The sequence below is a fragment of the Lissotriton vulgaris genome, chromosome 3_1 (assembly GCF_964263255.1).
Source record: "Lissotriton vulgaris chromosome 3_1, aLisVul1.2, whole genome shotgun sequence".
Lineage (NCBI taxonomy): Eukaryota > Metazoa > Chordata > Amphibia > Caudata > Salamandridae > Lissotriton > Lissotriton vulgaris.
The window spans coordinates 2,084,661,735-2,084,681,880 of NC_141689.1; the positions used below are offsets into that span (position 1 = coordinate 2,084,661,735).

Below are 20,146 nucleotides of genomic sequence, written 5' to 3' on the forward strand. Positions count from 1 at the left end.
ACAGATGCCTATTCTCACTATTTGAAATGTATTTGGGTAATTAAAGGGTAGGTCACTAAATAGTGACTTATTGTGCTGGAACTATAAATGAAAAATGTATGCCTAATATACAAATATTTTTATAAAATATGCATTAATGTTGTGCTTTATATTACAGTTTCTTTGTGCACCTGGAAATACTAGGTTGCAGCAACCGTATTTTACGGTAATCCCCTTTTTTTGCCTATTTTTCACATATATCCTCTGGTTGGACGTGCCTTAGCGAGCACGGACCACCAGGGATTTTTTATGTCACTGGTCCTGAAGAAAGCTGCAATAATATAAAGAGACAGCTGAAACATGTCGACCTACTATTGAAGGGATAAAAGTGGTCAATAATATAACCACCCTTAATATCCCACACATTGTTTTTAACAATATTGGCTGACCGCTGAATAAAATTAGATTTTGGGTACAACCAATATTTTTTAATTCACTTTCACTTGCACTTATTCACATACATCAAGTCCAATTCACAACAACCCGCTCCGCTGCAAATCAGGCGTCGAAGCACACTGGAGGGACATTCGGTTCCTCCAGTGGGAACCCCGTGATGAAGCATGTCACCACTAGGGTGAGTGAGGGTTCTTTTTAACAACTCAATTTGTTTGTTTCTGGTGTATGTGTTTTCACATTTTTCTTTCTGTCTGGTTCCAACATTGGTTTATAACTAAGAGGTGGTAGAATGTCTTGTCCTCAGGGTTGTCTGACTATTTATATGTCCAAGGCTCCAATAAGTCACTCCTTAGTTGTTTTTTGTATTTATAATCAGGGATATAGGAGTGTTCCTCTTACAAATCCTCCCTCTCTTGTTGTTAATTAATATTTTGCAGCGCACAGCTGCGAGAGTTGTCTTACTACTTATTTGTCTCTTTGGTGCAGACCCTTTTTCTCAACATGGAGAACTTAGGCTTGTCATACACGAGGGAGGAGTTCGAGGCTATCATGAATGACGATTCTTTGTTTTCAGACCCCTTGATATCCCAAACTATTGCTCAAACCACTGAATGGGAAAAACTTGGGGAACAGAAGCGTAGCCGCATAAGAGCTATCCTGCATGGGACCATGCTCAAGGAATACCTGAATAATAATCTGGCCCCGAAAGGTCTTCTAGTCACTAATGCCCCCAGAATCTTTCTGGATGATGCAGTGTTCAGGAAGGAATGGGCCCAAATTGCCTGGCACTGCACACGGGACTGGGCAATTTTAATCATTAAGACGGCCCTACGCCTGTCTGAGGCCTTGATGGTTGAGATACAGCAGACAGAGAGTCATTTTAAAGCCACTTTAACTGGCTTTAAGAAACATCTAGAGGATTTAAATAAAGAAGTCAATGAGTACAAAGAAAACTTGTCCCAATCAAAAGCCCAAAAATTTAAAAAAGATCTGAAGAGATGGTCCTATGTAAAAACTTACCCCTATTCCAGTCCTGACTATACACCCCAAAATGCAAATGATGATAACTCCGAGACATCAGATGATTCCAACACGAGCGGGTCCTCCACAGGGAGCACGGGGTCAAGAAGAGGTGGACGAGGTAGGGGCAGAGGTCGAGGTTTCCAACCCCCTATATGGCAGCCCTACCCACAAGGACATAATTTTCACCCTAACATGTTCCAACAACCACAACAGTTTCCACCCATGATGGGTTGGAATATGCCATTTGGCCCCCCACCACCGCCCCATCAACAATATTATGCCAACGCCTTTCCCCAGCAACGTTTTTTAGGGAGGGGCCGGAGCAGAGGGGGCAAACGAAAAGGCAACAATCAGGTACATTGGGACCAAACAGAAACTGTGGGAGACAATACCCGCAGCAAAACACAAGACCAGAGAGCGGGGACAAGCAATCAGAGACTCTAGTGACAAATCTATCTTCTTTAACTCTAACTCCTACAGAAATGAACACATTGGAGAAGGGACTTGGATTTGTTCCGACCCCTAGATTAGATCGTTTCAAGTTACGCTGTGAGCTCACTGATTTTTTTTGAAAGATCAGGTTAAAAAGTTTTTTTGAGCAAAAACAGTCAGAAGATCTATCTCTAGACACACAGAGTGATACTACATTTCGATTGAAATCGAATTTCACACCCCCTCCACATATGATACCTCCAGAAATACTAGCATTCGAAAAAGCAGTGATCACCGAAGTAGAACAACTGGATGAACCGATCCCCTTCAAAAATATGACGGGAGCAGAATTTCAAGCAATCCAATCACTACAGAATAATAACACCATAGTGATTAAGAGTGCAGACAAGGGGGGAGGAATTGTGATTCAGGACCGAGCACATTATGACGCTGAGTGTTGTCGCCTTCTGAACAACCAGACTAATTGCGTCCCCCTACGTGAAGATCCTTCAGAAAGTCTAAAAATCGAAATTCTGGAGACAGTGGCAGCTGCTGAACATGATGGCATTATCAGCAAGCATGAGGCAGACTTTCTAACCACCACAGAAGGAAAGATTCCTTTTTTCTACACTCTTCCGAAAACACACAAGGGGGTATTACCACCACCAGGCCGACCCATTGTGTCGGGTATTGGCTCTATTCTTGAACCACTTTCAAAATACTGTGATTTCTTTTTAAGACCAATTATAGAAGCCACAAGTACCTACATCAAGGACACGAAAAGTCTGCTAGCCATGTTGCAAACTATAACTTTACCAGACGACCCGTGCCTACTATTCACACTAGACATCGAAAGTCTATATACCTGTATACCACAGGATACGACTATCGATGTGCTGGCAGAAATGCTAGAACAGACTACATGGGATTATAACACCACCAGAGCATTTGTCATGGAGATGGCCACTTTAGCCCTTAAACGTAATTTTTTTGAGTACAATGGCAGACTGTATCTACAAGCAACGGGGACTTCAATGGGAAGCACGTTCGCGCCAAGCGTGGCAGGGCTGTATGTATACCATTTTGAGTGTGAGCACATATTGAATGAATCAAAAACTTTTTCGTCAAATATGTTACTATGGCAAAGGTACATAGATGACGTTTTAATGATCTGGAAAGGGGATAGTGCTTCCTTATCTACTTTTTTCAACTGGCTTAACGGTCTAAATCATCATCTCAAGTTCACACATGAATATGCTGAGGACAAGATTGTGTTCCTAGACGTGACAATTTCACGCGTTGGTAATGAGTTACGTACCAAGACTTACTACAAACCGACGTCAAGAAATAATTTACTACACTACTCTAGTTTCCATCCTCAACCACTTAGGGAGAATCTCCCTTTTGGACAATATCTGCGTATACAACGCAATTGCAGTGAGTTGAGCGATTTCAAGCAACAAGCTCAAGATCTGACAGGCAAATTACAATGCCGGGGATATCCAAAACATCTACTGAACAAGAGTTGTAAACGGGCACGCAATCAACACAGAGATGCCCTCCTGGAGGACCAACCCAGGGAATTACCTTCTGAAATCCCCCTTACATGTGTGACAACATTTAACCCGTTATCGAACGCAGTCACTCGCAGTATAAACAAACATTGGCGAGCGCTGACTAGTACGAATCATAAGTGGGAGAAGCCCCTCATGTCATTCAAACGTGCTAGGAGTCTCAAAGATGCCTTGGTGCATACACGCCCCAGAAAACATGAACTGACCAACGCTGAAGGCGTTTTGAGTGCTTGGGGTTTACCTCCGGTAACCGGTCACTACCCATGTGGAGGTTGCGCTGTGTGCCCCCTGACTAGTGCCTCAAAATCTCTGAATTTGGAAGAAGGAAAGGTGTGGCAACAAAGAAACCACACAAATTGTAATTCATGCTATGTCGTCTACCTAATCATCTGCCCTTGTGGGCTAAAATATATTGGTATGACGACGAGGAAAGTGAAACTGAGAATCGGTGAACACCGGAGTAATATCAGATGTCACAAGACGAACACCAAGTTAACATCTCACTTTTTCCAGCTGAAACACACACCAGATGAGTTGAACTGGACAGTGATTGAACAACTGGCCCAGGGCTCTGAGGCCAGTTTGTTCGAAAAAGAACAAAGATGGATATATCGTTTGTCCAGTCACATATCTGGTCTTAATGATGATATCCCTTGGGGAACAGTGATGAGTAGATAAGCCTCTCTCTTTAGATTACACCAAACTGATTTTCTGTAATATGTAATTCAATACTAGATAGGACAAAGCAAATACGTTACTTGTGAGCTGACCCCAGATTAGGATTACTTCCTTACACACTTGTAATTGCAGCATTTTCCCTATCTTTTCCTTTCCTAACCTAAATGGCTGTCAATTGCCAACTTGCTACCTTTTCCCAAACGATCTGATTGTCATGTGCCTAAAACTCGCGCTATTTTTTCACCCCTCTGAGTTTTATTCCTGGCATGCTACGTCTGCACTTAATCATGATCTTGTTTGAGCTCGTAAAAGAAAATATAAAACGAGCAGAACAAGACATTGCTGGGTTGGATAGGCTATGGGGCAATGTTTTGTCCAAGGGATGTTCCGTCCAAGCCTTGCACTGTTTGCGATGACTAAATGACTTTTTTGTCTCATTTCAAAATTCCTTCGTATGTCAATATCATTACGTTATCTAAACTCACAAAGCAGCTACAGAGTGTATCACTTTAAAACGTAGCGCACGCCTACCATGTGACAACCCCTGACCTCGCTCTTAATACGGAAGCCACGGTAATGTGGCTTCAGTTTCCGGGCAGCGGACCCGATAGGTGTAAGGAGGCGAGCCGCTACGAGCAAAGTAAGTGAGGACGAATGTGCTAGCTTGCGTTTTATCGGCAGGGACGCCTATCCGATGCCGAGATATTTAACAAAACTTTTGCCCTCCGTTTCTTTCACGCAGTTGCAGTAGCGTGAAGATAGCCTCCCCCGTCTAAGCCCATAGATGTCAGCACCATAGATCTGTGCTGTGAGTATGACAAACCGTTTCTTCTCCATGTGTTTGCGTGAATGGGTCACTGACCCCCAGGTCCGTGTTTCCATGGCCTGGAGGGTTCGTACTCGCTTCCAAACTTATTTAAATCGGGTCTTTCTGAAAATGCACCTTTTCCTTTATGATAAGAGACTTTTGATATATGCAACATAGTCAGTTGAAAGTGAATTTAGTTTTAAACTGACTAAACAAGATTCATGAGAGAATTTACTCACCTGGAAGGCAAAAAAAAATTTTGTAAACAAGCTTCCGTGCACTACTAATAAATATGGAGTAGTCACCCTTACAGATGCCTATTCTCACTATTTGAAATGTATTTGGGTAATTAAAGGGTAGGTCACTAAATAGTGACTTATTGTGCTGGAACTATAAATGAAAAATGTATGCCTAATATACAAATGTTTTTATAAAATATGCATTAATGTTGTGCTTTATATTACAGTTTCTTTGTGCACCTGGAAATACTAGGGTGCAGCAACCGTATTTTACGGTAATCCCCTTTTTTTGCCTATTTTTCACATATATCCTCTGGTTGGACGTGCCTTAGCGAGCACGGACCACCAGGGATTTTTTATGTCACTGGTCCTGAAGAAAGCTGCAATAATATAAAGAGACAGCTGAAACATGTCGACCTACTATTGAAGGGATAAAAGTGGTCAATAATATAACCACCCTTAATATCCCACACATTGTTTTTAACAATATTGGCTGACCGCTGAATAAAATAGATTTTGGGTACAACCAATATTTTTTAATTCACTTTCACTTGCACTTATTCACATACACCAAGTCCAATTCACAACAACCCGCTCCGCTGCAAATCAGGCGTCGAAGCACACTGGAGGGACATTCGGTTCCTCCAGTGGGAACCCCGTGATGAAGCATGTCACCACTAGGGTGAGAGAGGGTTCTTTTTAACAACTCAATTTGTTTGTTTCTGGTGTATGTGTTTTCACATTTTTCTTTCTGTCTGGTTCCAACATTGGTTTATCACTAAGAGGTGGTAGAATGTCTTGTCCTCAGGGTTGTCTGACTCTATTTATATGTCCAAGGCTCCAATAAGTCACTCCTTAGTTGTTTTTTGTATTTATAATCGGGGATATAGGAGTGTTCCTCTTACAAATCCTCCCTCTCTTGTTGTTAATTAAAATTCCAAAACTTATGTCAGAAATGTCAAACTCTGATAAGATTTAGTATATAAGTACTGCCATTGGACCACTTGCCAGGAGAGGCCCTTTGCCTAGATTATCGCGCTTCGTAGATACCATATTTCTCCCAGTGCTGATAAAACAGAGTCACAGAGAAAACACTGCTGCTGTCTTTGGGTCTGCCCTACTACGGCTCTGTAGACGGATCCAAATACAACCTTTTCCGCACCACCACTCTCACGGTAGTGAGGGAAGGCAGTCACAGGGTTTCACAGATGTAATGAGTGACTGAGCTCAGCTCCAACAGACAAAATATCTACAATGTCCAGCCGAGTGTTTGTCTTCTAAGAAAACGTTTTGAGGTGCAGTGGCTTGATGTAGGGTCGACCCCAGCTGCAGCTTTCTTTGATTCAGTATGATGCAGGCCTTGCCTAAGCCAACATACCAGATTGGGCCACACACAGCTGTGACCCTACGGCCCCTCCTGGGCAACAGACAGCTGCCTACGGCCCCGCCTGGCAACAGGCAGCTGCCTACTGCCTCGCCTGGGCCACAGGCAGATGCCTGCGGCCCCGGCTGAGCTACAGGCAGCTGCCTACGGCCCCAGCTGAGCCACAGGCAGCTGCCTACGGCCCCGCCTGGGCCACAGGCAGCTGCCTACGGCCTCGCCTGTGACACAGGCAGCTGCCTACAGCCCCGCCTGGGACAAAGGCAGTTGGCAACGGCCTTGCCTGGAACAAAGGCAGTTGATGACCCAACCGGTACAAAGGCAGCCCGGACTGGACAAACACAGCGTCCTGCTTCTGCGTATTTGGGTAGACTGCAAACCAAGCATATGATGGGACACTTAAATGCTCCCTTACAAAAGCAATGGCCTCGGAGTTCCAGATTTCCATCTCTACTATCTTGCTGCCCAACGACAATATACGTACCGTTGGTACCACCAGGACCAACATGGTGATATACCACTTTCCGTAACTATATCCACCACTTGCTGAGCATAGAGGAAGCTCCACCATGGTTTGATTGATGGTCTCTTATATTCTTTAGCCCCACCATTGGCTGGCAAACCTTAACTTTGCCTCACAAGTGAGAAACGTGTTAAACGCACCTTACAACTTCATGGCCTGCATACTATCGGGATGTGTTCCTTGAGAGTCATGTTCTTACATAAGTCGACACCCACTTCCATGGCACCTCATATAAGGACCATTTCATTCTACGAAGACTCCATAATATTCTGCTTCATGCATTCCCACATATCCTCTTGCCCCAGACGACTTTCCTCCACTGACTCTCATTATCTCCAACAGTGATGGGGATAGGCTGATCTCCAGGCTGTATCGCACATGCCTTTTCATGAAGCCTGACTCCACCAAATGTGTCAGGGAGGTCTGGAGTAATGATTTAGGTCACCAATTGACCGACAAAATTAGGTATTGTTGTGGCTCCCAAAAGAAGCTTGTGTGTTAACCACAAGCACAAAATCCTCCTTTTCGAGTTACTAGGCTTACATTACCCTCGCAGGCATTGTGTGATTTGACAGACACACACACACACACAACCATCCCCCCGAATCCCATCTAGTGCCCAGAAGCCATGCAGCAGGTGCCGACTTTGTGCTTCTCGCACAAAGGTCGTTATTGGTCCTCTATCTTATCCCTCCTCTCCACTATGACTGTCATCACAATCACACCTGATCCCATGGTGTCACTTCTAGGGTACCCTCAACGACATCCCAAAATCTATCAGCAGATTTGTCTCTGTTGCACTCCTCCTTGCAAAACATGAACTGGTGCTCCATTGGGGCAAAGGGCGAGCCCCCACGAAGGCGGCCTGGCTCAAAAGTATGTCACACTGTGACAAAATTAGTGAGGCCTATGCACAATTCTAACCGCACACCTCAAGGCCTAAAGAGGTTTGGCATCCCCTGATTACCTACTCTCCCTAGAGTCCAACGATTCCAGCTGAATGATAACTCATTATTCCAGTGTAAGCTTCTATCTTCTGCACGGTCTCCTCCACTACGTCAACACCACTTAACCCCTGTATCCGCTTAGGAGATTTTCTTTTTGTTGTTATTTTCTCATCTACCAACACTGTTTCAATACGGATTACTGACTTGTATAATCTGCTGCATTATGTCGACAACCTGTACCTTTCATACTGCGATGTTTTTGTGTATTCTGTTTCATCATAACATTTTAATGAATACATTTATTTAAAAAAAAAAATATATATATATATATATACACACACACACAAACCCAGTAGAGCCAACATGATTTGCAAAATACTTTGGGGTAATAGCTTGAATTAATAATTAAGGCAACTCTTCAACAGGCAAGTATTTCCATGTTGATTGGCTTTTAAGTTTCAACATAATTACATTAAAATCGAGGAAGAATTCCCATTCCTGTAAAAAGTTGCAATCAAAACCGGAAACACACACCTTCGTCAACCCATCATATTTTGTATAATCTGTGTTCTTTAGCCACTCCATTAACTTGGCATAATGAAGTAAGTCTCTGTGAAAAGGATGGTGGCTGGGTAGTGTCAACTCCACAGAGTGTTGAACAAGAGTAGAGTTCTGGTCACAACCCTGAGTAAAAAAAAATACAAAGGTTCAGTTTGGGGAATAACATGCGTGTTTTAAGGCAAATTAATGCAGTCTCTGCACTAAAAATAGAAAACATTATAGAGGTGTAAACTTTTAGAACAAATTTACACATTTGACTCCTCAACCCATAAACCCCACTAGTGATCCCACCAGTCAAACAATCGATGAGTTTCTAATCTACTAAACGTAAGAATATCATTGTAATTTAAACAAAATTCAGTTACAAAACAATTATGGCAGAAATATTGAAATAAAAAGTTACTTGAAGGCTAAATGGATTGCGACGAAACCAAAAGCTTTTTCAGATATGCAAAATTACTTCTGTTAAAACTATTAAACTAATGCGCAAACCTGCAAAGAGCCTCGTGTAAAAGGAATTCTAAGCGTCATGACATTGAGGCAGCACATTGTTTTCTTATTGTAAAAATTTAACCTGAAGCATAACAAGGGAGCTCAAGTTAGGAAGTGTGGTTGTAATGGTAATAACTTTATCCGTTTAGGACTTTTAGAGAGTAACTCGCCAGAGAGAGAACGATGGGCATAGGTTTTCAAGCTTCCCCGGACAATTCCAGCTTTCAAAGTATCCCCTTCTCTTTTTTCAGAGGTCAGTGATTTGAGGTTTTTTCTATCCTTTCATTTTCTCTGCTATTCTTTTTAATCTTTATTTTTTTAACTGAGTTTGTATTCAGGCTTTAGGAGGTTAAGGTAGACATGAAGTTGTCAAGTTGATGAATAAGGTAACAGTTTCAACATGGTGGAAATGGATAATCTATGGATTGAATTTGAAAGTAAGACAGGAAATATGAACGGTGCTATGCCTGAATGCTGCTGAGGTTTGGATGGTGGTGGCTTAGTGATGAGGAAGAGAGAAAAGCATATGGGTGCCAAAGTACATAACGTTATTGAGGGGCAAGAATAAGCATTTTGGAAGGCCCTCATAGTTGTGTACAGTTAGAGGATGGCAAAAACAACAGTTGATGGACCGAATGCAGAACAATGTCATACATTCACCCCATTACAAAGATCAGGGCCTAAATCCATCGTTTTTTGCTCACCATGCCATTCCAGTTTGAACCCAGCCGTATGCAAATCAGTCTTGACTATGTGCCCCTTGGGAACAGTCCAGCTCAAACTGCCAATCCAGGTCCTCCCTGGACTGGAAACAAGCATCCTGGGACCGGCTCAATGGCATGGTGAGGATGAAAAATGATTAATTTAGGCCCAGATCTCTTTACTGGGGTGAATGTATGACATTGTTCTGCATTCGGTCTATCAACTGTTGTTTTTGCATTTGTCACCCCCGAGTGGGACGGGTATGCTCAGACGTAGAATACATGGCTTGGCAGTTCGGGCTGGACTGTTCCCATGAGGCACAGGGTCAGAATGATTTGCATATGGCCATGTCTGAACTGGGGTGGTGGAGTGAGCTAAGGAATGATGATGGATTAAACCCAGATCAGGTGACTGGGGGTGAGTGTTTGATTTGCTCATGGGCTCCATCCATCATCCCCTTTGGTATCGCTTTGTTTGCCCTAAGTTAGCAGGCTATGCCCAGACATGGGTCCCTTGCTCATTTTGCCACTGGATTCAAGCTAGCCTGGTTGATGACGGCTGATTAGCCGGAAAACGGTCCCGGGATGCTTGTTTCTGGTCTAGGGAAGACATGGCTTGGCAGTTCGGACTGGACTGTTCCCAAAAGGCACAGGGTCAGACTGATTTACATATGGCCATGTCTGAACTGGGGTGGTGGAGTGAGCTAAAGAATGATGATGGATTAAACCCAGATCAGTTGACTGGGGGTGAGTGTTTGATTTGCTCAAGCGCTCAGTCCATCATCCCCTTTGGTATAGCTCAGTTAGAGGAAGGGGCATGTATTTCTAATGTCGAGGAGCTGATATCTGCTGTAGTAGTTCACATAAGAGAACACACGTCTAGTGAATTGGCACTTTCTCAGGTCCGAAATGTCATTCTGGAAGAAGCTCAAGCCATGGCTCTTCCCTCTGTGTTAAACCTGCGGCTAAGTATTGTTTGAACTTTGCATTTTCTACTGCCAGGACACTCCTTGGAGTAGCTGCTTGCTTTACAAACCACCTTAATTCGTTCATGGTCGAAAGCGGATCAGTGGATTCAAAGGAGATGGGTTGGAAGAGAACATATAACATATTAATTGAGTATAGGGGATGGAAATGCCATTCAGTTTCTGATTGCACCGAAGCATTTGGAGATAGAGTATGGTGTTAAGGTGAAAAAGAGGGGAAGGAGATCATTATCTGGGATTGATCAACATGTAGTTGGTTTTGGATTAGGCCCTTACTGCAGGGTTACCCCCAAAAGTTTTGCCTTCACCGTCCTATTTTCTGAACCCATTTGTGTTGGCTTTTAGGATTCTGCACAGTGCTAAAGTGCTTGTACTCTCTCTCCTCAAAACATAGTTAAACTGGCTTATACCCAAATAGGCATATTTTATTTACTTATACGTCCCTAGTAAAGTGGTCCTACATGTATCCAGGGCCTGTAATTTAAATGCTACTAGTGGACCGGCAGTACTGATTGTCCCACCTATTTAAGTAGGCTTTTCAAACAAGTCTCAGACCTGCCATAGCAGCCTGTGTGTGCAGTTTTAAACTGCCAATTCTATCTGGCAATATACACCTTTTGCCAAGCCCAAACCTTCCTTTCTAATTCATAGATGTCACCCTAGGGTTTTCCCTAGACAGCCAGAGGGCAGGGTGTAGTGCATTTAAAAAGTTGGACATGTACGTTCAAATGTAAAATGTCCTGGTAGTGATAAACACTTCAATTGTTTTTTTGCTACGGCAAGGCCTGCCTCTCCCGTAGGATAACACTGAAGTTACCTTGTTACATTTAATAAGTGATGCTTTCCAAACAGAAGCAGGTAACCAGCTTGTCTTTGGAATAGTAATTATAAATCCTCTCCCACGGTGAAGTTTAATTACAATTATGAAAATGACAATTTTAGTAAGTTCTATAAAGGGGGTAGGCCCAAATATTAGTAGCTAGATAGGACCTAGTTAAAGCAGTATGACAAGGAACCTAGATACCATTTTCTGTGCTGCTATCTTCTTAACCCCTTCCATGCTCATGACGGAACGGTTCCGTCATGAGCGTCGGTTTGCCTGTGCTCATGACGGAACCGTTCCGTCATGGTTCCATAGCCCCAATGGAACGTTCAGCACAGCGCAGAAATTTGCGCCGCGCTGAATGGGTTAAACAGACAAAGGGCAAATAAGTGATTTCATTGGTCCTAGTTATTTATTTAACCAATACTTCATCATTTCATTGTGTCATTTTTTCATTTCATATAAGTCTGAAATGGGGAAAATACTATTTGTTTCAGACAAATGCAAGACAAATTGTCAACATGAAAAACAACACACTATACACATTGCTTTACAAAAAATGTATACAAATAATTTCAAAATGATGCGACGAAACAATACAACAGTCGGTTGTTTCAAGAACATCAAACATAAAGCAATCCCATTGTATATAGTTCATAATGTCCTTAAAGGGATGCTAGCTATTGGGAACAAAAATAACAGCGGTTGGGGTCGAGTCAACGCTAAATATCCCTTAACGCTGCTAACCAGATTACACCAAATCAAAGCCCTGAAGAGAGTCCCACAAGTGTTATTGTGACTTGAAACGCATCAGCACTTTTCCTTCCATTGAGGAATTGACAACTTATGAATACAAGCAGTGTTAAGGAATATTTATCGATTTTATGTTTGTTATAAAATGAACAAATGAAACAATGAAATGATGAAGTAATGGTTAAATAAATAACCATATTGACCCTTCATTTGTTTAGGTTTCTTGTCGTACTACTTTTAGAAAGTTGGCATTTCGTGCCTTAGTCATTTAGTGCCTGCGGGCCGTCTCTAGGTCACATGACTTAGTGTAGCTGACAGTTGGTTTTTGTGTATACATCCTAGACAGCCACACACAATAGACGGCTAGGACTACTTGAGTGGGCCACCACTGGCAGGACAGGAGGGCGGAGTTAGGCACAGTCCTACTTACAATTGAATAGGCTGTGCCGTGCCTCCATACAAAGGACTGCCTACTCCCTGTAGTTATTCTGGAGCTAGGGCAGGGGTGGTAGGAAACCTGTCCACTTCAAAGGGAAACCTCTAAAAGCTTCTCCCACTTTAAAGGAAGACCTAGGTATAAATATTGGAACTCAGACCCCAACTCTTCAGTACACTTCTGAACCTGTAGAGACTTTGACAAGAAGGACTGCTGTGCTGTTGAAAGAACTGCCACTCTGCTGGACTCCTGCCCTGGTGAACTACTGTCTTGCTGGACTGCTGCTTTGCTGGATTGTGCCCTGCTGCCCTCCTGCTGAGTCAGAGGGACTGGACCTGCGTTTAAACTGAGGATTGCCAGAGTGGCTCCAAGGGCTAGTATTCTGGCATCTTGTTTAGCCCCTCAGGTCCTGGACATTTGGTGTGGCCTCAGAGAGGCTGAATTAAAGTTTTTGGGCTCTTCTTGATCGCAAACAGGCCCATTGGCGCCGAAACCTTTTTATTCGCACACCCCACCAACATGAAGTGAACCCAACTCTTCACTCTACAGGATTGACTGCTCGCCAGGAGTGCCACTGCAAAGCCCTGGCCCGCCCGCGACAACAGGATCTTCACGCTAGAGGGAAGACTGTCCGCAATGCTAGGCTTGCTCTTTGCAATACATCGACAACCACCTGCGAAGTGAACAGGACTCTGAAAGATTGAGAAGGTAACTTTTCAGCTGGACTAACCTGGTCCCTGTCTCTTACCCATGCACCATCGCGGTCGGCCTAAACTGGTGACTTTGTCCCAGTCTCGCAAGACCAGATAGCTGCAAGCGGCGCTTCAGGTTTTTCTGCGCTATTTTCACTTAAAGCTATAAAACTGCATAACTCCGGTTCTACTGATTGGATTTTTGTTGTGGCCTTGTTTTTGTTATTTAATTTTACTCTATGTTTCTAAATCTGCATGGGACTTTTCTAATGTTGTTTTTTCACTTTATTATTGCTTGAAATGTTGCCTAAATACTTAACACATTGCCTCTACGTTAAGCCTGACTGCTCTGTGCCAAGCTACAGGGTCGAGCATAGGTTAATTTGGGGGTTGGCTTGTGCCTCACCCTGACAGGGACTGTGATTGCTGCTTGAGTAGCGTTTCACCTCCAACAACCAGTGACCCAATTTCTCACATTTAGTATTAAAAGCCAAATATTCCCTTTTAAGTTGAACAGACGTGTAGGAAAGTCAAATGAGGCTATGGCGGGGAGAAAAGGACAGAGAGGATAAGGCAGGGGCTTTGGAGGAACAGCCACTGTTGAGACAACGAGGGGGCAGTCGAAAAGCCCATTCTGGAACGCTGCATAATACAGAAGTACTAGGACTGCAATTAAATGTGTATGTGCAGCAATAAGGGGTCATTTCTACAGCAAATGAGATACAGAGTGATTGATCAAAATGCAATTGTGGGATAGGTTCTATTTATTAATACCCATTAGAACCCTGTGCAGTTCTGCTGCACCCCTTTCCAATGCAATACCCATTTGACAAGCAATAACAGCCAGGCCTAAAATGGAAGCGCCATAAAAGATATCACGGTACAAATGTAAAAGCAAATCAAAATAGGTAAGCTAAGCATTTTGAAAATATATAGTATAAAATGTCTGTCTAATAACAATGATCAGCTGAATTATGGTATGTATTTGCATGAGTAAAATGCATTTAACTCTTTGTAAAATAAATGGTTACACAAATCATGTTAAGTTACTCAAGCCATGCTCTCTAGTACAGGCAAAATAATTATCATTATCTAAACTGCATATTAGTGGAACGTTAGTAAACAAAAAACACAAACATTAAGTCTCTACATTCACACTGAAAAAAACTCACCTTTCAGCCCTTCATATGGTAATGAGAAGAGAAACGGGGTTATATTATATGAGAGACGTCAAAGTGAGGCTAGAAGCGTAATTGCGTTTATTCACTCACAACCTTAATTATAGCCCATGAAATAATACAGAGTCGAAGAATGATGTCTGACAGTTCTTGTACATAGCCCACATTGATTTTATAAAATAGGTAATTAAAGTGAATTTATTTAAATTGGTACATGTACTTCGACCCATACATGGTTGTCGTGAGTGATAGTGAGGCTAAAATATTCTGTTTTGGTTTTAGAAAGAAAAAAAAAGGGATACTTTTCCATATTATAGCTCTCCTTCACCACCATTAATATTACTTTTCTGGAAAGTTATTTAGTCCGCCTATTAAGATGTTCCCTAAGGGTGCTCAAAAGATCCATGTCAGGGTCACACAACTTCTGATTGATGCATACTGATGCACTCTTCTGGTGGCTGGCAAAGGACTGTGCAGTCCATTCTCTTATATGGGCAAATTAGCAAATTCCCCATTGCAGGTGTCATCGTCAAATGACCAATCAACAGCAAAGTCCAGCATCCTTTCAGTTCCGGCTACCATCCGCAGATGAAACCGAATATACAGTTTTACAATGTTGAGAAATTGTATTCTTCCTTCCTACACTCATTTGCCCGATGGCTAAGAAGTGACAGAATAAACCACTGGCATGACTATATTGAACACAACAATAATATTTCAAAGAAGAGATTTAGGGTGCTTAATATTCCGTTCCAACATGCCACATTCAGATGCAAAAATATGCTATTGTAATCTTAATTCTACAGAAATTATTATAAATCCTTCTTCAAAGGGACTTTGCTAGTAACCAACACAAAAATAGGAGTTAGATTCACCACACAACCAACTGGTTAATGAAGCCTTTAGCAGATTTACAGTACTCACTGCTGGGACGGAAAGATAGAAGGATCTGTTATAGAACTGAAGGAGGGTCTGAGTAAACTAGTCAGGGATAAAACACAGGAATTATAGATTTGGGAATTGAAAGCAAATAGAAATCAAATATTAATTCGCAGAAAAATGAAAATGCACAATGTGTAATAAAAACCAAATACAGACGTAGATTACACAGATTACTAGGGTTTACTTTAACAAGTCTAGAGAAGCAATGCTTTTTTTAACGTTTTGAGAATTGTTTTACAAATAAGACTCAATTATCATAATGCTCGTTCACAGTATGGCTAAAATCTCAGATTATCTAAGTGCATGTTGAATAGTTACACAAGGTAGAAACAATTAAAACTTCCCCAAATAGTAAGTCTGTTCATCTATCTATATTCTTTTGCTTTAGGTTTGTTAATGCTCAAATAACATCTTCTCCTTTGTTACTAAATTTACATTTTTAAATCAGTTTAACTTGGAGATCTAAAGAAGACCCACGGCACATGAGAAATTGCATTTTGCCAATAGCAACTGTAAATGTAATACATGTAGAATTAGTTTTGAGTAAGACATAGAGAAAACTCATAAGAAACAAGTTGCTTATCTACTATTTCTCCAGCTTTGCATCTTTTACTAGATTCATAGGCTTGATTCATTCCTCATTTCCTGTCGTAGAGCTTGGAGTCCAATTGTAACTATGTATTTCAATAAGAGAAAACTTGATCACAAATTTAAGACTAGCCTCACTTACGTAGCACAATCATATCCTTGTTAAAAACCCAAACTCCAGTAAATGAGGTGAGAGACCTCTGAACTCAATTCTCATGAGAAAACCACGCATAGAGTTCTAAAATCAACAGTAAAAAACAGAAGAAACTGTGTGAGACTCAGAAAGGGAGCAGAGAGTGTGTTGCAGCTGAACCCATCAAGGAACCAATGGTGGAGAACTGTAGTTGCAGGTAAGTAATGTGTGTGTTGTGAAGCACTAAATCTTTCATAGATTCAAATGAGTAAGCAGGAATAGTAAACAATACTGAACATGCAATATCATAATGTTCTCCTGTGATAAAATAAAGCAGACATCATCACAAAGTGAAAGGCAGGAAGAGACTCAAGGCATTGAAAGAGATTTAGGGCTGCCTAAGCAGCTGCAGATTCCCTAATCGTCTTACCATTGAGAATGTAGTACTGTGTACACATGCAGTGACTCTTCCACACAGGTACTATGCAAATGTCTGCCAAAGGAAATCCTCTACAAAGCACTGATGGCACCCTTCTCGAGGAAAGGGATGACACGGAGGAGTCTTAATTTCTTGCCATGTTCTTTTTCTTCTTTTCCCTGTTTTTAAATGGGTGACTTTTTGCACCCTCTTGCATGGGTGACTTTTGCACCTTGCATTAGGAACAGTGTCCCCTTTTTGGTATACATGAAAAAGATATGCCAAAATACATCTTCTTACTCGATGTATTTATACTCGAGAAATCAACGTTCTCCCTGGGTATACATTAAACCCACTCACTTGTGGTTTACAGTCACTAGCCAAAAATGCGATAATAATGGGAAAACTACATATCCCACAATTCATTGTAGAGTACTAATTCATATAAATAGCGTAGATGATAACCGGCCGCCATCTTGGATTAACCGGGTTGTCGGCCGTGGTGTTCACGAAGACAAGGTAAGCCTTGTGCTTGCGCTTACATAAAACGGTACCTTCACGAAGACGAGGGAAGCCTTGTGCTTTCGCTTAGATAAAACGTCTTGAGTACGGGGAGAATGGTGCGACTAATTATTTATAATATACTGAATTGTAACGAGTTGCTCCGGTTTTTCCAACAGAATCGGAACTGGCGACTTGTTTACACAAGACGAACAAAGAGTCCCAGGTATGCCTCAATTTTTGCCTAAATAAATACTGTGAGTAGCAACATAACGCATGCTACGTTTTGCTAAGACAAGCTTTGCAGCTTTGATTCTTTTAGACAGCAACCGGCGATGGTGAACTCCGAAGGGAACAGACAAGCTGTCCATTAAGAGATTATTATTATTAAGAGATTATCTAAAGATACCGTCTTGATTTTTGGCAGAAACACTCACGAGGTATGTGCCAGTTAAAAAGGCCCTTTTTTGTTAATTGTCGTCCCATTTTAACTAAATAAATAACGGTAGTTCCTATAATTTCTTGGGTAGGTTGGTGAGTGGCATAATAGATCGGAGCAGGATTGCTCGATCCAAACGAAAGACTAAACACTTATAAGAAGAAATCCACGCCAGTTTTGAAAATAAAGGAAGCTTCCCTACAACCCTCTTCTGTTCATACTATTGTAGGTTGTCTGCACATTGGCAGATATAGTCAACCAGTGCAACTTAAATTGAGAGGTACCCCGATTTTTTGTAAATAAAACTTTATTGTTTTTTACATTCCATGTAGATAATGACAAAGCCCTGATGAGATTCCGGAAACTGGTTGCCCGGGATCGAAACGAGTCGGCAAACGGGGAGGAGTAAATAATCTATCACAGTATCAATGAATAATATCTGATGTGTAGATATATTGTTTTCATTCATTGAACTCCTCATTCTTTCACTTTGTCTATTCATTTTGACATTTGAAGTGTACATATTGTGTTGTTTTGTTTAAAATTGTTTCTGTTCGGGATGAATGATTGACATTGATTAATTGATTTTGATTTGTTTTTTCTGTTACATGTATATTTCCAATGATAATGTATAGTTTGAGTTTAAAAATATTTCTAGAGCGCGCGTACACCGAGCGGTTTCATGGCGCTATGTAGTGCTAGTGCTATAGTGTTGTAAAAAGATCAATGTACAGTGGTCTTGTTTTGCATCTATGAATCTCGAAAAACAATCCAAAAATATAAAAATGGTCGGTATAAATAAAAATACCTTATCAAACTAAATAAATTGTAGTTTGAGTTTTGAAGTAAATTTTGAATAAGGGTGGAGGAGGCATTTTCGTCTTTTCTTCTTCTGAAGGAAATGGCTTCCCAATGGGAGTGACCATAATTGTGCCCACAAATTGGACAAGGGTTGTGTATTAAAGAGGAGATTTGTCCTAATTAGCAGTAATCTTAATCTGGGGAACAGATTCATAGTGGTTTCTGCAGAAGCTACTTTAATTTGACAAGATTTGCCTTGACCAGCCAATCATCCAGGTAAGTGAGAGATTTTCATTTGACCAACCAATCATCCAGGTAAGTTAATACCTAGTGTTCATTTTAGCTGAGATAGGCTGCAACTGGAGCATTTTGTGAAGATCATCTGGCTCATTTAAGCCCAAATGGTAAAACTCTGAACTGGTAAAGATTACCAGCAATATCAAATTGCAAGTATTTGCAGTACTTTGTGTGTTTGGGAATGTGGATGTACACATCCAGCAAATCCAAAAATGTCACAAACTCTTCCTCTAAAACCAGTAAGAGCATCTCCTGTAGACCATCCAGAGGGATTGCCACCTATGAAATTTGTTCAGTTGCCAGAAGTTAAGAATGGGACAGGCGCCACTCTCCAAAGAACCAGGTGTAGATGGCTTCCTTTCACAGGAATTTGGGGTGGGCTCCAAGGCCCCTTTTGATCCTGAATAGAAGCTCTGCTCATAGAAACTACACATTCTGAAGTGTTGTCTTATGTGGTGGAAAAAGCTCTCATGTGTATGAAAAAATGGACAACATCCAGCACTTATTTATGATGTCATGTTTTGAACCACTAGAGGTCAATGTGGCGTTAGCTTTAATATTAACAATAAGATAGGGTTCACCAAGAATTCAATTACAAATAACCAATTGGTAAGAAAGGAAAGCATAACAAAAGGCTAGTGCTGGAAAGTAAGTACATCGACGGCATTAAAGCAAGCAAAAATACAGGTAGTTCATGTGCCTGGAATATAGTCTTCCCATACTATGTTAATACAGCAAGGGATCTTACATGTTCGATTCAAAACGTCACAAACTGTCAGCCACATAAGACAAATACAATTAAAAACAAGTACCTGTTGAACAAAGACATTGTTCAGGTGGCTGGCTAGCCTTCGTGCAAACTGTTCTCGCAAGTCAGTGAACAACTGCTGTTGCTGTTTGACTGATTGAAGCATTTCATGTCCTACAAGCAAAATACAAACAGAATCAGAAGAATCCAGGGTAATTGCACTGAAAAAAATAGTAACCATCAATTCTGTATTAGATGTAGAGTTTTCCCTACAGGGAAGCTGTACCAACCAGTTAACTTTGATAACTGCAAAGTAACACTAATGAAGAAACATCTGTAGCAATTTGTTCAAAATAGCGGCAAATATCTTTTCGCTCTCTTTCTCTCTTATTAGTATAGTAAAAGCTCCAGGATTGAGCAGGAAAATCTAAAATATTTTTTTTCCAACCCACAGATTTCTACATCCCCCGAAGTAACACCAACCCTCCAATCCCAAAGAGGTACCAGAGTCAAAGTAAGTTGTGGAAAAAAGGCAAAAAAAAAAAGAAGAGACTGAAAACCATGTACATTTCTGAGTAGTTTACTTTTAGTAAAAAGGATTCATGTCACAGCTAGTT

General features: G+C 41.4%; 1 protein-coding gene across 9 annotated transcripts in view; it reads right to left on the reverse strand.

The window, feature by feature from the left end:
• The window catches only part of EXOC1 (exocyst complex component 1), a 332,741-nt gene that overhangs the window by 140,886 nt on the left and 171,709 nt on the right, over positions 1–20,146 (reverse strand). For 5 of the 9 annotated variants that reach the window (XM_086962628.1, XM_086962632.1, XM_086962630.1 and 2 more), the window contains 2 exons: positions 19,594–19,703; positions 8,575–8,724 (listed from right to left, as the gene is read on the reverse strand). In XM_086962628.1, the coding sequence (XP_086818754.1) occupies positions 8,575–8,724; positions 19,594–19,703 (260 nt within the window). Of the gene's footprint in view, positions 1–8,574; positions 8,725–15,586; positions 15,644–19,593; positions 19,704–20,146 lie in introns of all 9 variants that reach the window. The other 4 variants (XM_086962625.1, XM_086962626.1, XM_086962623.1 and 1 more) reach the window with 1 other exon arrangement.